The sequence below is a fragment of the Trachurus trachurus genome, assembly GCF_905171665.1.
Source record: "Trachurus trachurus genome assembly, chromosome: 6".
Lineage (NCBI taxonomy): Eukaryota > Metazoa > Chordata > Actinopteri > Carangiformes > Carangidae > Trachurus > Trachurus trachurus.
Genome location: NC_139897.1, coordinates 36,154,878 through 36,170,576, shown reverse-complemented (window position 1 = coordinate 36,170,576; position 15,699 = coordinate 36,154,878). Strand labels below are relative to the sequence as shown.

The 15,699-nt window shown below is 42.9% G+C and overlaps 1 protein-coding gene across 1 annotated transcript in view; it reads left to right on the top strand.

The window, feature by feature from the left end:
• Positions 1–15,699, top strand: part of LOC310987981 (sodium channel protein type 4 subunit alpha B-like) — a 47,207-nt gene that overhangs the window by 17,891 nt on the left and 13,617 nt on the right. The window contains exons 8-17 of the mRNA XM_083974450.1: positions 765–935; positions 7,663–7,731; positions 7,830–7,893; positions 8,104–8,245; positions 8,979–9,185; positions 9,281–9,332; positions 9,426–9,622; positions 10,408–10,479; positions 10,587–10,688; positions 10,779–11,135. Coding sequence (XP_083830576.1) covers positions 765–935; positions 7,663–7,731; positions 7,830–7,893; positions 8,104–8,245; positions 8,979–9,185; positions 9,281–9,332; positions 9,426–9,622; positions 10,408–10,479; positions 10,587–10,688; positions 10,779–11,135 — 1,433 coding nt within the window. The remainder of the gene's footprint in view (positions 1–764; positions 936–7,662; positions 7,732–7,829; positions 7,894–8,103; positions 8,246–8,978; positions 9,186–9,280; positions 9,333–9,425; positions 9,623–10,407; positions 10,480–10,586; positions 10,689–10,778; positions 11,136–15,699) is intronic.

Sequence of the window (15,699 nt, the reverse complement as noted above, 5' to 3'; positions counted from 1 at the left end):
GATGGGACTGACCATCAACAATGTCCAAACAGAAGGATGGGACTGACCATCAACACTGTCAGAACAGAAGGATGGGACTGACCATCAACACTGTCAGAACAGAAGGATGGGACTGACCATCAACACTGTCAGAACAGAAGGATGGGACTGACCATCAACACTGTCCAAACAGAAGGATGGGACTGACCATCAACACTGTCAGAACAGAAGGATGGGACTGACCATCAACACTGTCCAAACAGAAGGATGGGACTGACCATCAACACTGTCAGAACAGAGGTTGTTTGCCAGTGGAGCACCAACATCCCTCCTACACTCCCCATCTTCACTGTCGCCAATAAACAACTGTCTGTCGTACCATCATTCAGATACCTGGGGAGCATCCTCAGTGAAGACAACAGCATTGATAACGAAGTCCAGAACCGGGTTCAGCAAGCATCGACTGCATTTGGGAGACTCAGGCGTCGGGTCTTTCAAAACAAGAACCTGCATCTTGACACAGAAGTACAACAGACCACCGACTGACAGACAGAGAAGACACAACAGTGGATCCATGATAGGGTTCTACAGCCGTCAGAAGACCCACCGTGAAGACAGAAGTGGACGTCATCGTCGGCTTCAATGGACAACAACAAGCGTCTGTGTGTGTGTGTGTGTGTGTGTGTGTGTGTGTGTGTGTGTGTGTGTGTGTGTGTGAGTGTGTGTCTGTGTGTGAGTGCGCCCCCCATCACAGGTTTTAACTTCAACCCTCTCAAACTCTTCAGGTGTGAAGACGACTGTTGGAGCTCTCGTCCAATCAGTGAAGAGATTGGCTGCGGTCGTCATCCTGATGGTGCTGGTGTTCGGACTCTTGTCTGTGATTGGTCTACAACTCTTCATGGGAACTCTGAGGAACAGCTGTGTCATGTGGCCTGTTAACATCACTGAATACCCATGTAAGACCACCTGTCTATCTGACCACCTGTATGTCTGAACACCTGTCTGTCTGACCACCTGTCTGTCTGATCACCTGTCTGTCTGACCACCTGTCTGTTTTTTTTTTTTGTCATTTAAATTTTTATTGAACTTTTAAGAAACATACAAATAAGTACAGGTTCAAGATACACATGTTTTCTTTTGTGGGTTTTGGTGCTGACATCCTCTCACATACAAAAAGGAGAGATTATGAAATCCAAACAAATATGACACATAAGGAATCCACATGAGAAGAAACTGAGTCCATCAAATAAATGATATAAGGTGTTGTATTTAGTCTTTGGTCTGCTTTGTGTGACTCCAAAAAAGTTCCCAAGAGCTCATCCGGTCTTCCTCTTTGCCTTTCAACCTACAAAGCATAGCTTCATAGGATGCTGTCTCCACCATTGCACCCAACCACTCCCTCAGAGTAGGAGACACAGCCGTCTTCCAATGTCTTAGAGTCACTCTGGAAGCTGTAATCAGGCCCACCATGATAACAGAAAATGTTCCTTTAGATATATTTGGTAACTGAGACCTGTCCCCTAGAAGACACATAACAGGAGTCAAGGGGACTGCTGAACCACACCATTCACTCAGGAAGTCCACAACTTCTACCCAGAATGGAGCCACTAGTGTACACTCCCATATACAGTGCAAAAAAGTTCCCAGTCCTGTTTTACATTTCCAACACTTATTGTCATTCAACAATTTCATTCTATGTAATCTCACAGGAGTGTGATAATATCTGTGTATAATCTTATACTGTGTGAACTTCCCTCGTGCCTCTTTTACATACTTCCCACAGCCTGCCAACATATCCAGCCATTTCTCCTGAGCAATATTTGTCCTCAGGTCCCTCTGCCATAGCAACTTCACATTAGTGCACTCCTCACTTACTGAAAAATTTGTTGATTTATAAAATTGTGAAGCTGTACAGCGTTCAAGTGGCATATTCATATAGTCCATAATAGAATTCTCTGAGGAGTTACTAATTCGAGATTTTACACAATCCCTGATTTGTAAATATTTCCAAAAATGTTGTTTCCCTTCAAGTTTAAAATGACTAATTAATTCCTCATAAGACAAAAATTGTCCATTTTTGTATAGATCTCCTATTGTACATATACCTCTTGAATGCCACTGCTTCCAGTACACCGACACTTTACCAATATGAATGGCAGGATTAAACCATAGTGAAGCGTATGGCTGTACATGATGTGAAACCTTATACATTTTATGTGCTTTGGCCCATACTGCCCTGCTAAGCCAGACCGCAGTAACTACGCGAACAGTGAAACTGAGAAAAATGGCTTTAAAGTTTTTTGATTAGCCTTCCAAATGTGTTGTAGGTAGATTAGTGAAAATACACAGATTTGACAGGTTTTCATTAAGTAATATTTATGCAATAAAATATATGACCACATATTTTATATTTGACCCCTAAAAAGCAGATACTGCGCTCTGGTGCCAGGTTTCCTTAAATAAATACACAGGTAATGCTACGGCAAAGTGCAGTAACTACAATGTTGTTGTTTTTTTCCAGCATGCTTCTAGCCTGTCTAGCCTCTACCTGGTCTTTTTACTGAACTTAACAAACTTCTTTCTTCATGGCCTAAGCTCAACCAAAGCATCAGAGCAGAGAAATATATTTTTTTCTCCCCCATCTGCTGTCAACAGGAGCGGGGGCTGCAGCAGACTCGCGCCCGTGTGGGCTGAGCTCAAGCCGCATACAAGCCGGGTTCAGCCGCGCTGAGCGGAGCGGGGAAGGGAAAAAAAAGTGTAGCCTACCGGTATTTCTTCTACTCTGTGGGACGGTAGATCATAACGGAGGGGGGGAGAAAGCAAGTGGGACAGATCTGCCCAGTCCCTGCAGCAGCGCACGTTTCACAGACAGGCGCACAGTGTAAACAACGTCACCGGTTCAGCACCATGGATAGCTGGGGGGGGGGGGTCCGACGGTCCGAGGGTCCGGGGGGTGGGGGGGAGACGGGGGGGGAGGGGGGGGGGTCCGATGGTCCGGGAGGGGGGGGTCGGAGGGTCCGAACAGCGGTGGGGGGGGGGCGAACCGGTCCCTGTGCTGGTGCTAACCTGCCGAAGCTAACGTTAGCTAGCTACCGTAACTGGCTAGCGGTGTGTAATAGAGCGCAGTAACTACAGCTGGAGTGCAGGCGAAAAGAGGCAGAGTGCAGTAACTGCGCAGTTACTGCGGTTTGGCTCAGTTTTGAGCGTGATTTTGTACAGGGAAACAGATACAGAGTGCAGTAACTGTAGTTACTGCGGTTTGGCTTAGTTTCAAGAGTGATTTTGTAGTTACTGCAATTTTTCATACCTCATAAAACTAAAACTGAGCAATATTGACCGCTGAAAATTTTACACAAGATAAAACATTTATTGACAAGTTAAATTTCACAAAAAAATCAATTTCGAATTTTCGGTAGTTACTGCGGTCTGGCTTAGCAGGGCAGCATACTTCCCTAGAGTGGACTAGCACTGGACTTTTTATGTCACTGCGCTGAGATAGTATCTCCTTTACACTGAATGGTGAACACAACTCATTCTCAGTATCTATCCAGTCTAGCCTGTTATCTGTCAGCTTCCAATATTTGGCCAATTTAGCCATTTCAAAAGATATGGCATATAACCTTGGGTCTAATCCCCCTTTTTCCTTAGGAGTACAAAGTTTACTTAGTTTAATTCGAGCTTTTTTCCCCTCCCATAAAAACTGTTTGACCACATCATCATATTTCTTAAAAATAGCAGGTGGTATTGTGATTGGCAACATCATTACTAAATAATTGAATTGAGGAGCTATTATCATCTTGATAATATTAATTTTTCCCCACAGCGTAAGTTTAATCTTTACCCATTTCTCCAGATTTGTTTTAATTTTTTGTAATAAAGGGTTAAAGTTTAACCAAGGCAGCTCTCCCAGATCTTGACTGAGTTTAACACCAAGATATTTGATACCTTTAGGTACCCACTTAAATTTAAATTTTTCTACCATGTAAGGGAGGCATAATGGAGTCAATGGCATTGCCTCAGATTTATTCCAATTAATTGTATAACCTGACAGTTCAGAGTAGGACTGAATAGTTTCCATCAAACATGGCAGGGATGTCTCAGGGTCTGTCACCACAGCTAGGATATCATCTGCAAATAACAGCAGTTTGTGTTGTTGGCCACCACACTCAATTCCCTTGATACCTGTATTCTTCCTAATACTAACAGCCAGAGTTTCTAAAAAAATTATGAACAATAGGGGGCTTAAGGAGCACCCTTGACGGGTCCCTCTAGAAAGGCGAAAAAAGGGTGATATTACTCCATTAGTTATTACTGCTGCCTTTGGTTCTTTATATAATATCTTTACCCATTGAGAAAAACAGGGACCAAATCCAAAATGTGACAGAGCAGAAAAGAGAAAGCCCCATTCTACCTTGTCAAAAGCCTTCTCGGCGTCTAAAGAGATGGCGGCTATAGGGACATTTTTAGAATGGGCAAGCCACATTAAATGTATTAATTTCCTCATGTTATCTGTGGAAGATCTATTCTTCATGAAGCCAGCTTGATTTCCATGTATAATGATGGGCAAAACTTGTTGAAGACGTAGAGCCAACACTTTGGTCAATATTTTAGAGTCCACATTAAGCAAACTTATTGGTCTAAAATTAGCTGGGTCTGTTATGTCTCTATCTTTTTTTGGAATCAGCGATATTAGAGCTTCATTAAATGTTGGTGGTACATGGCCTTTCTCAAAAGCCTCCTGATATACCTTAACCAACACTGGAGCCAGAATGTCTATGTATTCTTTATAATACTCTGCAGGAAATCCATCATTACCTGGAGATTTCCCAGTGTTCATCAATGATACAGCTTTCCTTATTTCTCCTTCAGTTATAGGAGACTCTAACTTCTCTGCTTGATCTATGTCAAGTTTGGGCATATCAATATTGGAGAAAAACAGTTCCTGCTCCCTTTGGTTATCATTACAGGATACTGTTGATGTATAGAGTTTCTCATAATAGTGTTGAAATGTCTTATTTATGTCTGTTGCTGAGGTTACCAATTTATCCCCTTGTTTAATCGCTGAAATTATACTTGAGGTGTCTTTTCCTTTCACTTGTCTGGCTAATATCTTACCCGTTTTCTCCCCACCCTCATAGAAATTAGTTTTTAATCTATATAGGGAGTATTCTACTTTTTTATTGTAGATTTCGTGCAGCTGAAACTTAAGCTTACAAAGTTCCTGATATTTGGATTCTGAAAATGTTTGTGCCAAATCATTTTCTTTTAATTTAATTTCACCTTCCAATTTTCTAATCTTGTTTAGGCTTTCTTTTTTCTTCAGAGCTGAGTGGGCTATCAGTTTCCCTCTTATATAGGCTTTTGAGGCTTCCCATACTGTTGCAATATTCTCTGTACTGCCTATGTTTAGCTCAAAGAAAGATTTCAAATCTTCACCTAACAATGTCCTAAAGCCTTTATCTTGTAATAAGGAGGTATTCATTCTCCATCTGGTGTTCTTACCCATATCCGGTCCTGCAATCATACACAATTCCACCGCTGCATGGTCTGTAATGGCAATAGATCGTATATTACAACTACTTACACTATTAATTAAAGGGCTTGCAATTAAAAACATATCAATTCTAGAGTGTGATCTATGGCGATGGGAGAAAAAAGTATATTCCCTCTCCCGAGGATTAGTAAGTCTCCAGACATCTACAAGCGCCATATCCTCTTTTAACATGTGTATTGCTTCCCTATCTTTTGTCATCAGTGGACCTTTAAACCGACTTTTATCTAAGATAGGGTCCATCACTTGATTAAAGTCTCCTGCCAGTATTATTTGCCCATCCATTTCTCCTAGAACCTTATTCACCTCGTGAAAAAAGTGTGGGTCCCCTTTATTTGGTGCATAAATGTTGCACAGTATCACCTGTATACCCTCTATTATTGCTTGCACACATATCATTCGTCCCTCTGTGTCTTTAACCTCTTTAAGCAACACAAAATGTATGTTTCTATTGACCAAAATCATTACCCCATTGCGTGAACTTGACAGTGAGCTATAAAAAATATGTCTGACCCAACCTGTTTTAAATTTTTCTGATTCCCCCTCATTTAGGTGGGTTTCCTGTATGAAAACTATGTCTGCCTTATTAGTCTTCAAATATGATAGAACTTTACGCCTTTTGACTGGATTCCCACTCCCATTAATATTCCAAGACATATATCTATATATACATCTCCTTGTCATAATTGTTCAGATCTCTTTCCATAACCATCTATAACACTGTGTATGATCAAGATGTCTACACCTAATGGTATCCTTCTTAGAAGCCCTGTACTTTACAAAACATGAACACATAAACTGGAAAAAGAACGTTTCCAATACAAAACAGGAAAAAAGAAAACGAAAACAAAATTCAAGCCAGACAACGTCTGACAGTCCTGAAGCTGTCATGTGTGCAGCTTTAAATGTCCAACAAAAAAAAAACCTTATCTGGTCCGTGGGTTACTGCTCCTCCCGCCTGTATCCCCGGTGGCAGCTTTGCCCAGTGGAACTCCCCCCGACGTAATCTTTACAACACGTATGGGCTCTTGAATACAAACTTGCGACAGATCTCCTCCCTCGTAGATGTTCAGCCTTCATCCTGGTTGTTGTCGTTGATGAACTTGTCCGCCGCCGTTGCTGTGGTGAAACTCACGTTTTTCCCCTGCCACTTAAACCGCAGTGTGGCCGGATAGGCCAGTGTGTACTTCACTTCCATCTCTTGAAGCTTGCGCTTTACTGATGTGAAGGATTTTCTCTTCTCCGCCAACTCTTTCGTCATGTCGGGGAACACCGACAGCCGACATCCTTCCCATACGATGCCACGCTTTTCTTTTGCCGCATTTATCACTTTATCTCTCGCAGACTGTCTCAGGAACCTAATGAGCACCGGTCTCGGCGGTCGTTCTGGGTCCGGCATAGGTGCGAGCAGGCGATGTGCTCGCTCAATTTCAAACTCAGCAGCGTCAGCCCGAATCCCCAGTCCCTCTTCTAAGATCTTCTGAACACAGCTCAACAATGTCCCATTGGTCCCAAATGTCTCCCTCAGACCTACCAGCCTCACGTTATTCCTTTTGCTGTGATTCTCCATGACTTGAATGCGCACCCACATTGCCTCCATTAGCTTACTTTTCTTGTCCTCGTCAGTGAGGGACTGCTCCGTAGCTTCCTCCAGGCGCATGATGCGTGTCTCGGCTTCCGACAATCTCTCCTGCATGGCCCGCACTGTTAATTGTCGAGACATCCGTCGCGACGCTCGACAGTGTTGTGCTCATTTTAGTAATTTCTGTGAACAAACAGTCGAGGGGGGGAGATGAGTCACCTGCCGAGCTTTCCTCATGCTGGGGGCTTAGCCGGGTCGCCATGCGGTCTGTACTTTTAAAATACTTCGACGACGACATTTTGCCTATTTTCTGTTGTTTCGTTTCAATAAAACAACACCAACCCTATTCTCTTAAAGGCGGAGGTAAATCTTAATCAAATGCGAGCCTCTATTTTGAAATAATTAACGATTTTACATGTCGGGGAGCGGAGAATCCCTAGACAGCCGCCATCTTGTTCGCCGTACCCACGTGACTCTCCACCTGTCTGTTTGATCACCTGTCTGTTTGATCACCTGTCTGTCTGATCACCTGTCTGTCTGATCACCTCAGCCTACGATGACACAGGGCGAGTCGAGACGCGGTTCAGGTTCGACTTCAACACATACATCAACAACAAATGTAAGAGGAGGATGTCTTTCTGATTACCTGTCTGTCTGACCACCTGCCTGTCTGATCACCTGTCTGTCTGATCACCTGTCTGTCTGATTACTTGACAGCAAATCAATACTTCGTCCAAGGTCACATTGATGCTGTGCGGTGTGGAAACGCTTCTCAGGCCGGGTACGTTTTTGTGATACTGATACTATTGTCAACATCAACAACAAGTTGTGTATAGGTGTTCCAGGTGTATATAGGTGTTCCAAGTGTTCCAGGTGTATATAGTTATTCCATGTGCATATAGGTGTTCCATTTGTGTATAGGTGTTCCAGGTGTATATAACCCCAGAGCCGTATGTACTGTGCACTGAATGATGGTCATGTGACTGTTTAGGACGTGTCCTGAAGGCTTCACCTGTTTGAGGACTCAGTCAAACCCCAACTATGGATTCACCAACTACGACTCCATCGGCTGGTCGCTGCTCAATGTCCTCAGACTCATGATGCAGGACTACTGGGAAGACCTGGCCACCCTGGTGACCTCACACACACACACACACGCGCACACGCACACACGCACGCACGCACGCACGCACGCACGCACGCACGCACGCACGCACGCACACACAATGAGGTTCCATCGATATCAAAATAAGCAGAGTGCGTGCATGACTGTGCAACTAACTGAGTAAATACTGTATTAAGTATATTTTTTTGGGGTGGAGGGATTTTGCGTAGTAGTAGAGAGAGACAGGAAGTGGGGAGGCAGAGACAGACATGCAGCAAAGGGCCGCCTGAGTCGGGATTCGATACGGGGCCGACTGCGGCGAGGACTACAGCCTCTGCACATGGGGCGCCTGCTCGACCAACTGAGTCAAACGATGCCCCTAACTTAGTAAATGTTGTTGTGCGTGCCTGCGTTGTTAGGTGCAGATTGTATTTCACGCATGACAAGAAGCTGCGTACTGTACTAACAGCGTGTGCACGTCCATCTGTCACTGTTTGACAAATGTTGTTAAGTGTTCACACGCGCGCTTGCATTTTCTGACACTACGCAACTGGAAATTGATCTTACATGAACGCCTCACATATTTGGCCTTTTCATTTTATTGAGTTAATGGAACACAGAACAACTACGTGAGGTGTTCATGTACGCAGAGTGGTGCGATTACCGGCGTGCGCAGTCATCACTTATATCAAGAAAACACATGACAAACATTTTTTTATGGCTCCTCAAAGTATTAACTTGACAACTCTGTCTCTCTACAGATGTTCCAGACAGATGGTAAATCCCATGTCATCGTTTTCCTGCTCCTCTGCTTCTCCAGCTCATTCTTCCTCTTCAGTGTCATACTGGCCGTGGTTGCCAAGGCGCTTGTTGAGAAGGACAGAGCTGAGGTCGCCGAGGCCGAACAGAGAGAAGACGAGTTCAATAAGATCCAGGAGGTGATGAAGAGGAGGGAGGAGGAGGGGGAGGTAGGAGCTGAGAGTCTGTGATTTGTTAGAATGCAGCTCAATCTCAGATCATAAATAATATTAATAATACAAACACGTGTGTTTGTGTGTTGAAGAGCTCAGCTGCAGCAACAAAGAGCCATGAAGAACAACACTGGGCTGTGGCAGGTACACACACACACACCTGAGGACCCATAATGCATTGTGTTGTCTCGTGTGGACAGTCAGGGGACAGTCAGAAGACAGCTGTGTCTCTTGCAGGGTGTCGTCGGTGCTGCGTGTCCTTCCTGACGTGGACCTGCTGTGGTTGCTGGCAGCAGCAGCTCCACACCTTCGTCTCAAACCCGTTCTTTGACCTCATCGTCGTCGTCTGCCTCGTCCTCAACACCGTGCTCATGGCCATGGAGCATTATCCAATGACGATGGAGTTCGAGGAGCACTTGTCCATCTCACAGCTGGTCAGTGGTGAAGTGAGAACACAACAGTGTTACCATGTGGGTGTGTAGCTTGGCTGAAAGATGCCATGAACGGAAAGGAAGGAGGCGTGCATAACAACAAAATGATTTTCAATTGTTACCAGGCCCGGATAAAAAGGAAAAATACCATGAAAAAATGAAACACACAAACAACTTAACGCAGGAGAGGCCGCCTGACTAACCCTAACCCCTAACCCTCTCCCTACGGCCCAGAGAGCCACTGAGCTGTTCTTTTATCAAACCTGGTTACATGCTGTCATTCCGACATCCCACCACTCCGACATCCCAACATTTAGACATCCCACCACTCTCACATCCCACCACTCTGACATCCCACCATTTAGACATCCCACCATTTAGACATACCACCATTTAGACATACCACCACTCAGACAAGTGTTGCCATTTAGACAATTAGAGGCCTATGTCGGACTGGTGGGATGTTGGAATGGCGGTTGCCCCCCATAAAACCTGGCCCCACCCGATCCCAGAGCTCCGTGTCTAACCACCTGGCCCCTCCCCCAATCAGCTGGTCAGGCTCACACTTACACTCTGATGGTCAACAGGCCTCTCTTCCCGTGTAGATCTTACATCAGTATTCTACAATACGACTCAACGAGTGAATGTTACAACGATGCTTCTCAGTACAAATGTGACGTAATAGACAGGAAGTTAATTAGTCTGAGGCTGCAGCACAAAACAACACTCTCAACTGGATTTGTCCTCAATCTGACCTCTGACCTCTGACCTCTGACCCCCCCCTGCAGGTGTTCACTGGGATCTTCACAGCTGAGATGTTGCTCAGACTCGTGTCCATGGGACCGGCTGGCTACTTCAAGGTCAGACCGTGTGTTGTCTGTTCCTGTGTGTGTGTGTGTGTGTGTGTGTCAGTGTGTGTGTGTGTCGGTGTGTCAGTGTGTGTGACTGTTCTGTTGCTTGGTTACAGGTGAGCTGGCACAGATTGGACTTCATCCTTGTCATCTTCAGTCTGCTGGAGCTGGGACTGGCCGACGTTGAGGGTTTATCGGTGATGCGCAGCTTCCGAATGGTCAGTGTGACATCATCATCCTCTTCATCATCATCCTCATCTTCATCATCATCACAACATACCTGTCTCTCCTGTCTCTCTTGTGTCCAGATGCGTGTCCTGCGGTTGGCCCGCTGGTGGCCGGGCTTCCACCTGTTTCTCCGGATCGTGTGGTCGGCGTTCTCGGCCCTGAGGAACCTGACTCTCATCCTGCTCGTCATGGTCTTCGTCTTCTCTGTGGTCGGCACGCAGCTGTTCCGCGACGACTACGAGTGCGCCGTCTGCCGCATAGCGGAGGACTGCGAGCTTCCCCGATGGCACATGACCGATTTCTTCCACACGTTCGTCCTGGTCTTCCGGGTCCTGTGTGGAGAGTGGGTGGACACCTTGTGGGACTGCATGCAGGTCTCCAGTCCTGGCCTGTGCCTGACCTTCTACATGGTGGTCGTGGTGGTTGGACACCTGCTGGTGAGTCCCACGTGCAGGGCCGGCCACTGGTATCAACCCTCTATGCTGTTGTTCAGGGCCACAGCCGTTAGGTGGGGGGCCACATGATCAGAAAGGTACCGGGGTTCATCAAGTCATTTAAACATCCTGAGGTCTGCACGTGCAGCTATGAGCTTTATATGTAATGTGAAGTCAATATTCAGCTTCTTTTATCTCACATTTGAGACATTTGGTGAAAATAGAATGGCAGAATGAGAACATTTGTGCTCAAAAAGCAATCTTACGGGGCGGTGCGTGGCGCAGTGGTTAAGGCGGCCGCCCCATGTCGAGGCTACAGTCCTCAACGCAGGCGTCCCCGGTTCGAATCCCGCGTCGGGCAGACCTTTCCTGCATGTCATTCCCCCTCTCTCTGCCTCCCCCTTTCCTGTCTATCTATACTGCGTGCTATCAAATAAAAAAAAATTAAAAAAAAAGGCAAAAACGCCCAAAAAAATATACTTAAAAAAAAAAGCAATCTTACAAATTTTCATTTTAGACTTGTTTTCTACACTTGTATTACTATTTCTACTAACTTATATTACTGTATTCATATCCTATTTCAAGCACCAAAAAAGTTCATTCTCATGACTGAAGGTGTGTTTTCACAAGGGATTTGACATTTTTCCAAAATACATAAAACACTTGAGTATTGTTACATCAGCAAGTATCTTAAAAAGATAAATTAAAGAAAATATGTAAAAGTTGAGAAAATGGCCTCAGACCTCAGAGGGCATAAACACGTCTGTATTCAGTTTTAACCAAGGTGTTTGCGCTTAGAGTGCAGGCCACAAACAAAAACCTTGTTTAGGGGCACCAAAATCCTAGGGCCGGCCCTGCCCACGTGTCCGCCCGTCCGTCAGAGACAGGGTCCGTTGGGCTGCCGTGTGGCCCAGTGGTAGGAACACATCCCATGTTGGCATCGTCCCAAGAGGGGACTGTGAGGTACCATTTAGATGCACAACATTTTCTCAAAACGTGTTATCAATCCAAGGATGCTTGGAATGGAACAAGCTACCCATCAATATTAGAGAGTGTCCGACTTTTAGGACTTTTAATGCACAACTTATAGACTGGATACTAGACTAGATACTACCAGGGGTGGAAAGAGTACCAAAAAAATCTACTCAAGTAAAAGTACAGTTACCTTGATGAAATTTTACTCAAGTAAAAGTAAAAGTACTGGTGTAAAAATCTACTCAAGTAAAAGTAAAAAGTAGTTCATTTAAAATTTACTCAGAGTACAAGTTACTTAGTTACTTTTTTTTTTTTTTTGGGGGGGGGGGGGGGGGGGGGGTATAATGGCCAGAGATTGGCCAGAGATTGGCCTAACATTCTCTGTGCATGTCTCTGTGTTCCAAGTTTGTCCCTTCTCCATCGATACACTGTCTCCATCATCTTTGACTTGATTCTGACCTTCTGACACTGCAGTTGTCCAGAGCCAATCAGATGGACAGTTACAGTTACTGGCACTAAGGTTGTCACGATCATGATCATGATACTAACATTTTCAACTCAATATCGATATTAAGGAAAATATTCGATACTCAATACCATTTTCAATACGAATAAAAAAAGAAAAGAAAAATCTCTCTCTCCCTCTTTCACTCACACACACCTGTTTTTTTTACTGTCTTTCCTGTCTGCTCTCAAGGAGGAGGAGGAGGAGGAGGAGGGGGGGGGTTACTGTAGGTTCTCTCTCTCTTGCCTCTTTACTGTAACTGCTCTGAAGCAGGGGGCTGCTTGTCTGTTCCTTTGAGCATGGCCATGGATCTGACTGGGCTCCTACATTTAACTCAACGGACCGCCGGTCCGGCCTTCAGCCCCGGTGTGTCTGGCACGGTCACCGTAAACGTAGCCGAATAGATGGACATGCCTGATAACGTTGTCTTTAATCATTAACGTCAGCTTTTAACCGCTAGCTGTGGCTAATGGCTAATATTAAGACGACAACATAGCGACGAGCCCTGTTATGCACTAACTCACGTAGCAGGGAGGGGGAAAGAGGTGTGTAGCTACCTGCTGCTGCTGTGAGAGAGGCGGCAGCAGCGTAGCTACTTTTGACGACCCACACAGAGTTATATATTTTTTACTTTGTAACTTAAGCTATTTAAAATGTAACTAAGTAAATTTCTTCCAACAATATGTACTCAAGTAAAAGTAAAAGTACTGATTTTAAAAATTACTCAAAAAAGTACAAGTACACAAAAAAGCTACTTAATTACAGTAACTTGAGTAAATGTAACTCGTTACTTTCCACCCCTGGATACTACTATACTATACTATACTACTAGATACTTGGGTAACGCTTTATATTAAGGTCCTTGTAATAAGCATTAGTTAATAGGTAATAAGGCCCTTATAAGTGATTATAAGATGCTTATTAACATTATTATGCATTTATAAGACTATATATGTATTAATAGACTCATTATAATACAGTTAATAGCAGACTATAAGAGATTTATAATAACTTATAATAAACTTAGTTAACTGTTTGTTGATGCTTATGAACATTAATAAAATCCTTATGAGTATCTTATAATTGTTCATAATAACATTACAAACACATATATTGACTCAACTAGCCCAATCATTATGTCTTTGTTATGCCTTTATTAATCCTAAGGTATGTGTAATAAGCGTTAGTTAATAGGTAATAAGGCTCTTATAAGTGCTTACAAGTATTAATAGTCTCATTATAATATAGTTAATAGCAGACTATAAGAGATTTATAATAACTTATAAGAAACTTGTTAACTGTTTGTTGATGCTTAAGAACATTAATAAAATCTTCATGGGTATCTTATAATTGTTCATAATAACATTACAAACACATTGAGTGTAGCCCAACCATGATGTCTTTGTCATGCCTTTATTGATCTTTTTTGTTTGATTTATTAACATTAATATATACTTTATTGCTCATCTATTATAAATTAACTATGCACTTAGTTAACTATGCTTTTTGCAGGTACTGGATCTAAAGCGAGAACAATGTCTTATTAAGGCTGATAAATATTTTATTGTGCATTATTATGCACTTATTATCAGTTAATTATGCACTTGTTAACAGTTAACTATGCTTTTTGCAGGTACTGGATCTAAAGCGAGAACAATGCCTTATTAAGTCTAATAAATCTTTTGTAATGCATTTATTAATGGTTAACAATGATTTTCACAAATTCCACATCTGTAATGAACAATACATGTGGTCAAGGTTGATAAAATGTAAAGAAAAGATTGCATAGTAATACAAATGTTTCAACAGTGAAGCCCAACATTGTTTTAAGTAAAGAGACATTTTACTAAAAATGTATAAAAATAAAAATCACCTAAAACAGGTAGAAAGCACCTTTAAAACATTTAGGCATATTATACAAAACATAATTTAACTCAAAAAAGTGCAATTTTGCAAAGTGCAACGTGATTTTTATACTTAAAATGTATAAAAATAAAAATAACCTAAAACAGGTGTTTGGGGAAAAAAAGTACACTTTTATTTTTATTTTTTTTTAATTCCATTGAACATTTAATTGCTGCTCTTTTGCACTCTTGTTTGCATCAAAAGCAATTCCCTCTTCCTCTTCTTCTTGCCATCATCTGAGGTTGAGGAGCTTGAGGAGAGGAGGGGTCTGTAGAGAATGAGTATGGAGGAAATTTACATCTGAGTTTTCATAATGGCATTTTTTTTATATATATATAAAAACATAAAAATAAAAGTCTCGATATATCCTGCAATAACACTTTACAGTTGAATTTTCAAGCATTTTAAATAGAGTCTTAATGTAGCACATTTCATTAAACTCAAATGACTGTGCTGAATGTTCACAGCAGTAAGTACAGTAGGCTATCATGTACAGAAAAGTGTCAAGAACATATCAGACAATGCACAACGAAAGAGAGAAGTTATATATTTCGACAATGTACACTGTATGTACTGTATATAAGCCTAGCTGGAGACAAAATAAACTACATTTTAATATAAAAACTTTCTCACTGATACACAGAGGAGCGCTTCCGTAGGGCAGCAACAGTCATGAGGCGGCTAGGTCTACACTAGCTTCGGCTAACGTTAGCTATGCATGTTTGAGTTTGTACTAACTAGTTAGCAGCCGTTAAACTTACCAGAAGAGTCATCCTCCGTCTCACAACGCTTCCTCTTGTCAGCTGCTTCTTTTCGAGGCCCAGAATGGGTTTGAATTCTATTCGGGGGCAAAAATGTTGGGCAACTAACTCCATCTTACACATGGGCATGTGTTAAGTTATCAGCGGCTAGCTTAAACCGGAACTTCCGGTTTTGCTGTTTGCCTTCAAAATAAAAGCGAAAGAGGTAGACGAATCACTCAACAGCATAGACTATACACAGACTGAGAAAAAGCAGAAAAGAAGCGGTCCCTCAAAAACACTGGAAGGAGGAGGGAAAAAAAAAAGTGTCTTTGCCAGACACACAAAACAAACTCAGAAAACTGATTTTTGAGAAGAAACTGTGCAGGAGTTTCTCTACAAGTCTGCTCTTCTCCTCCGACGCACTTTTCTGAAAACCAAA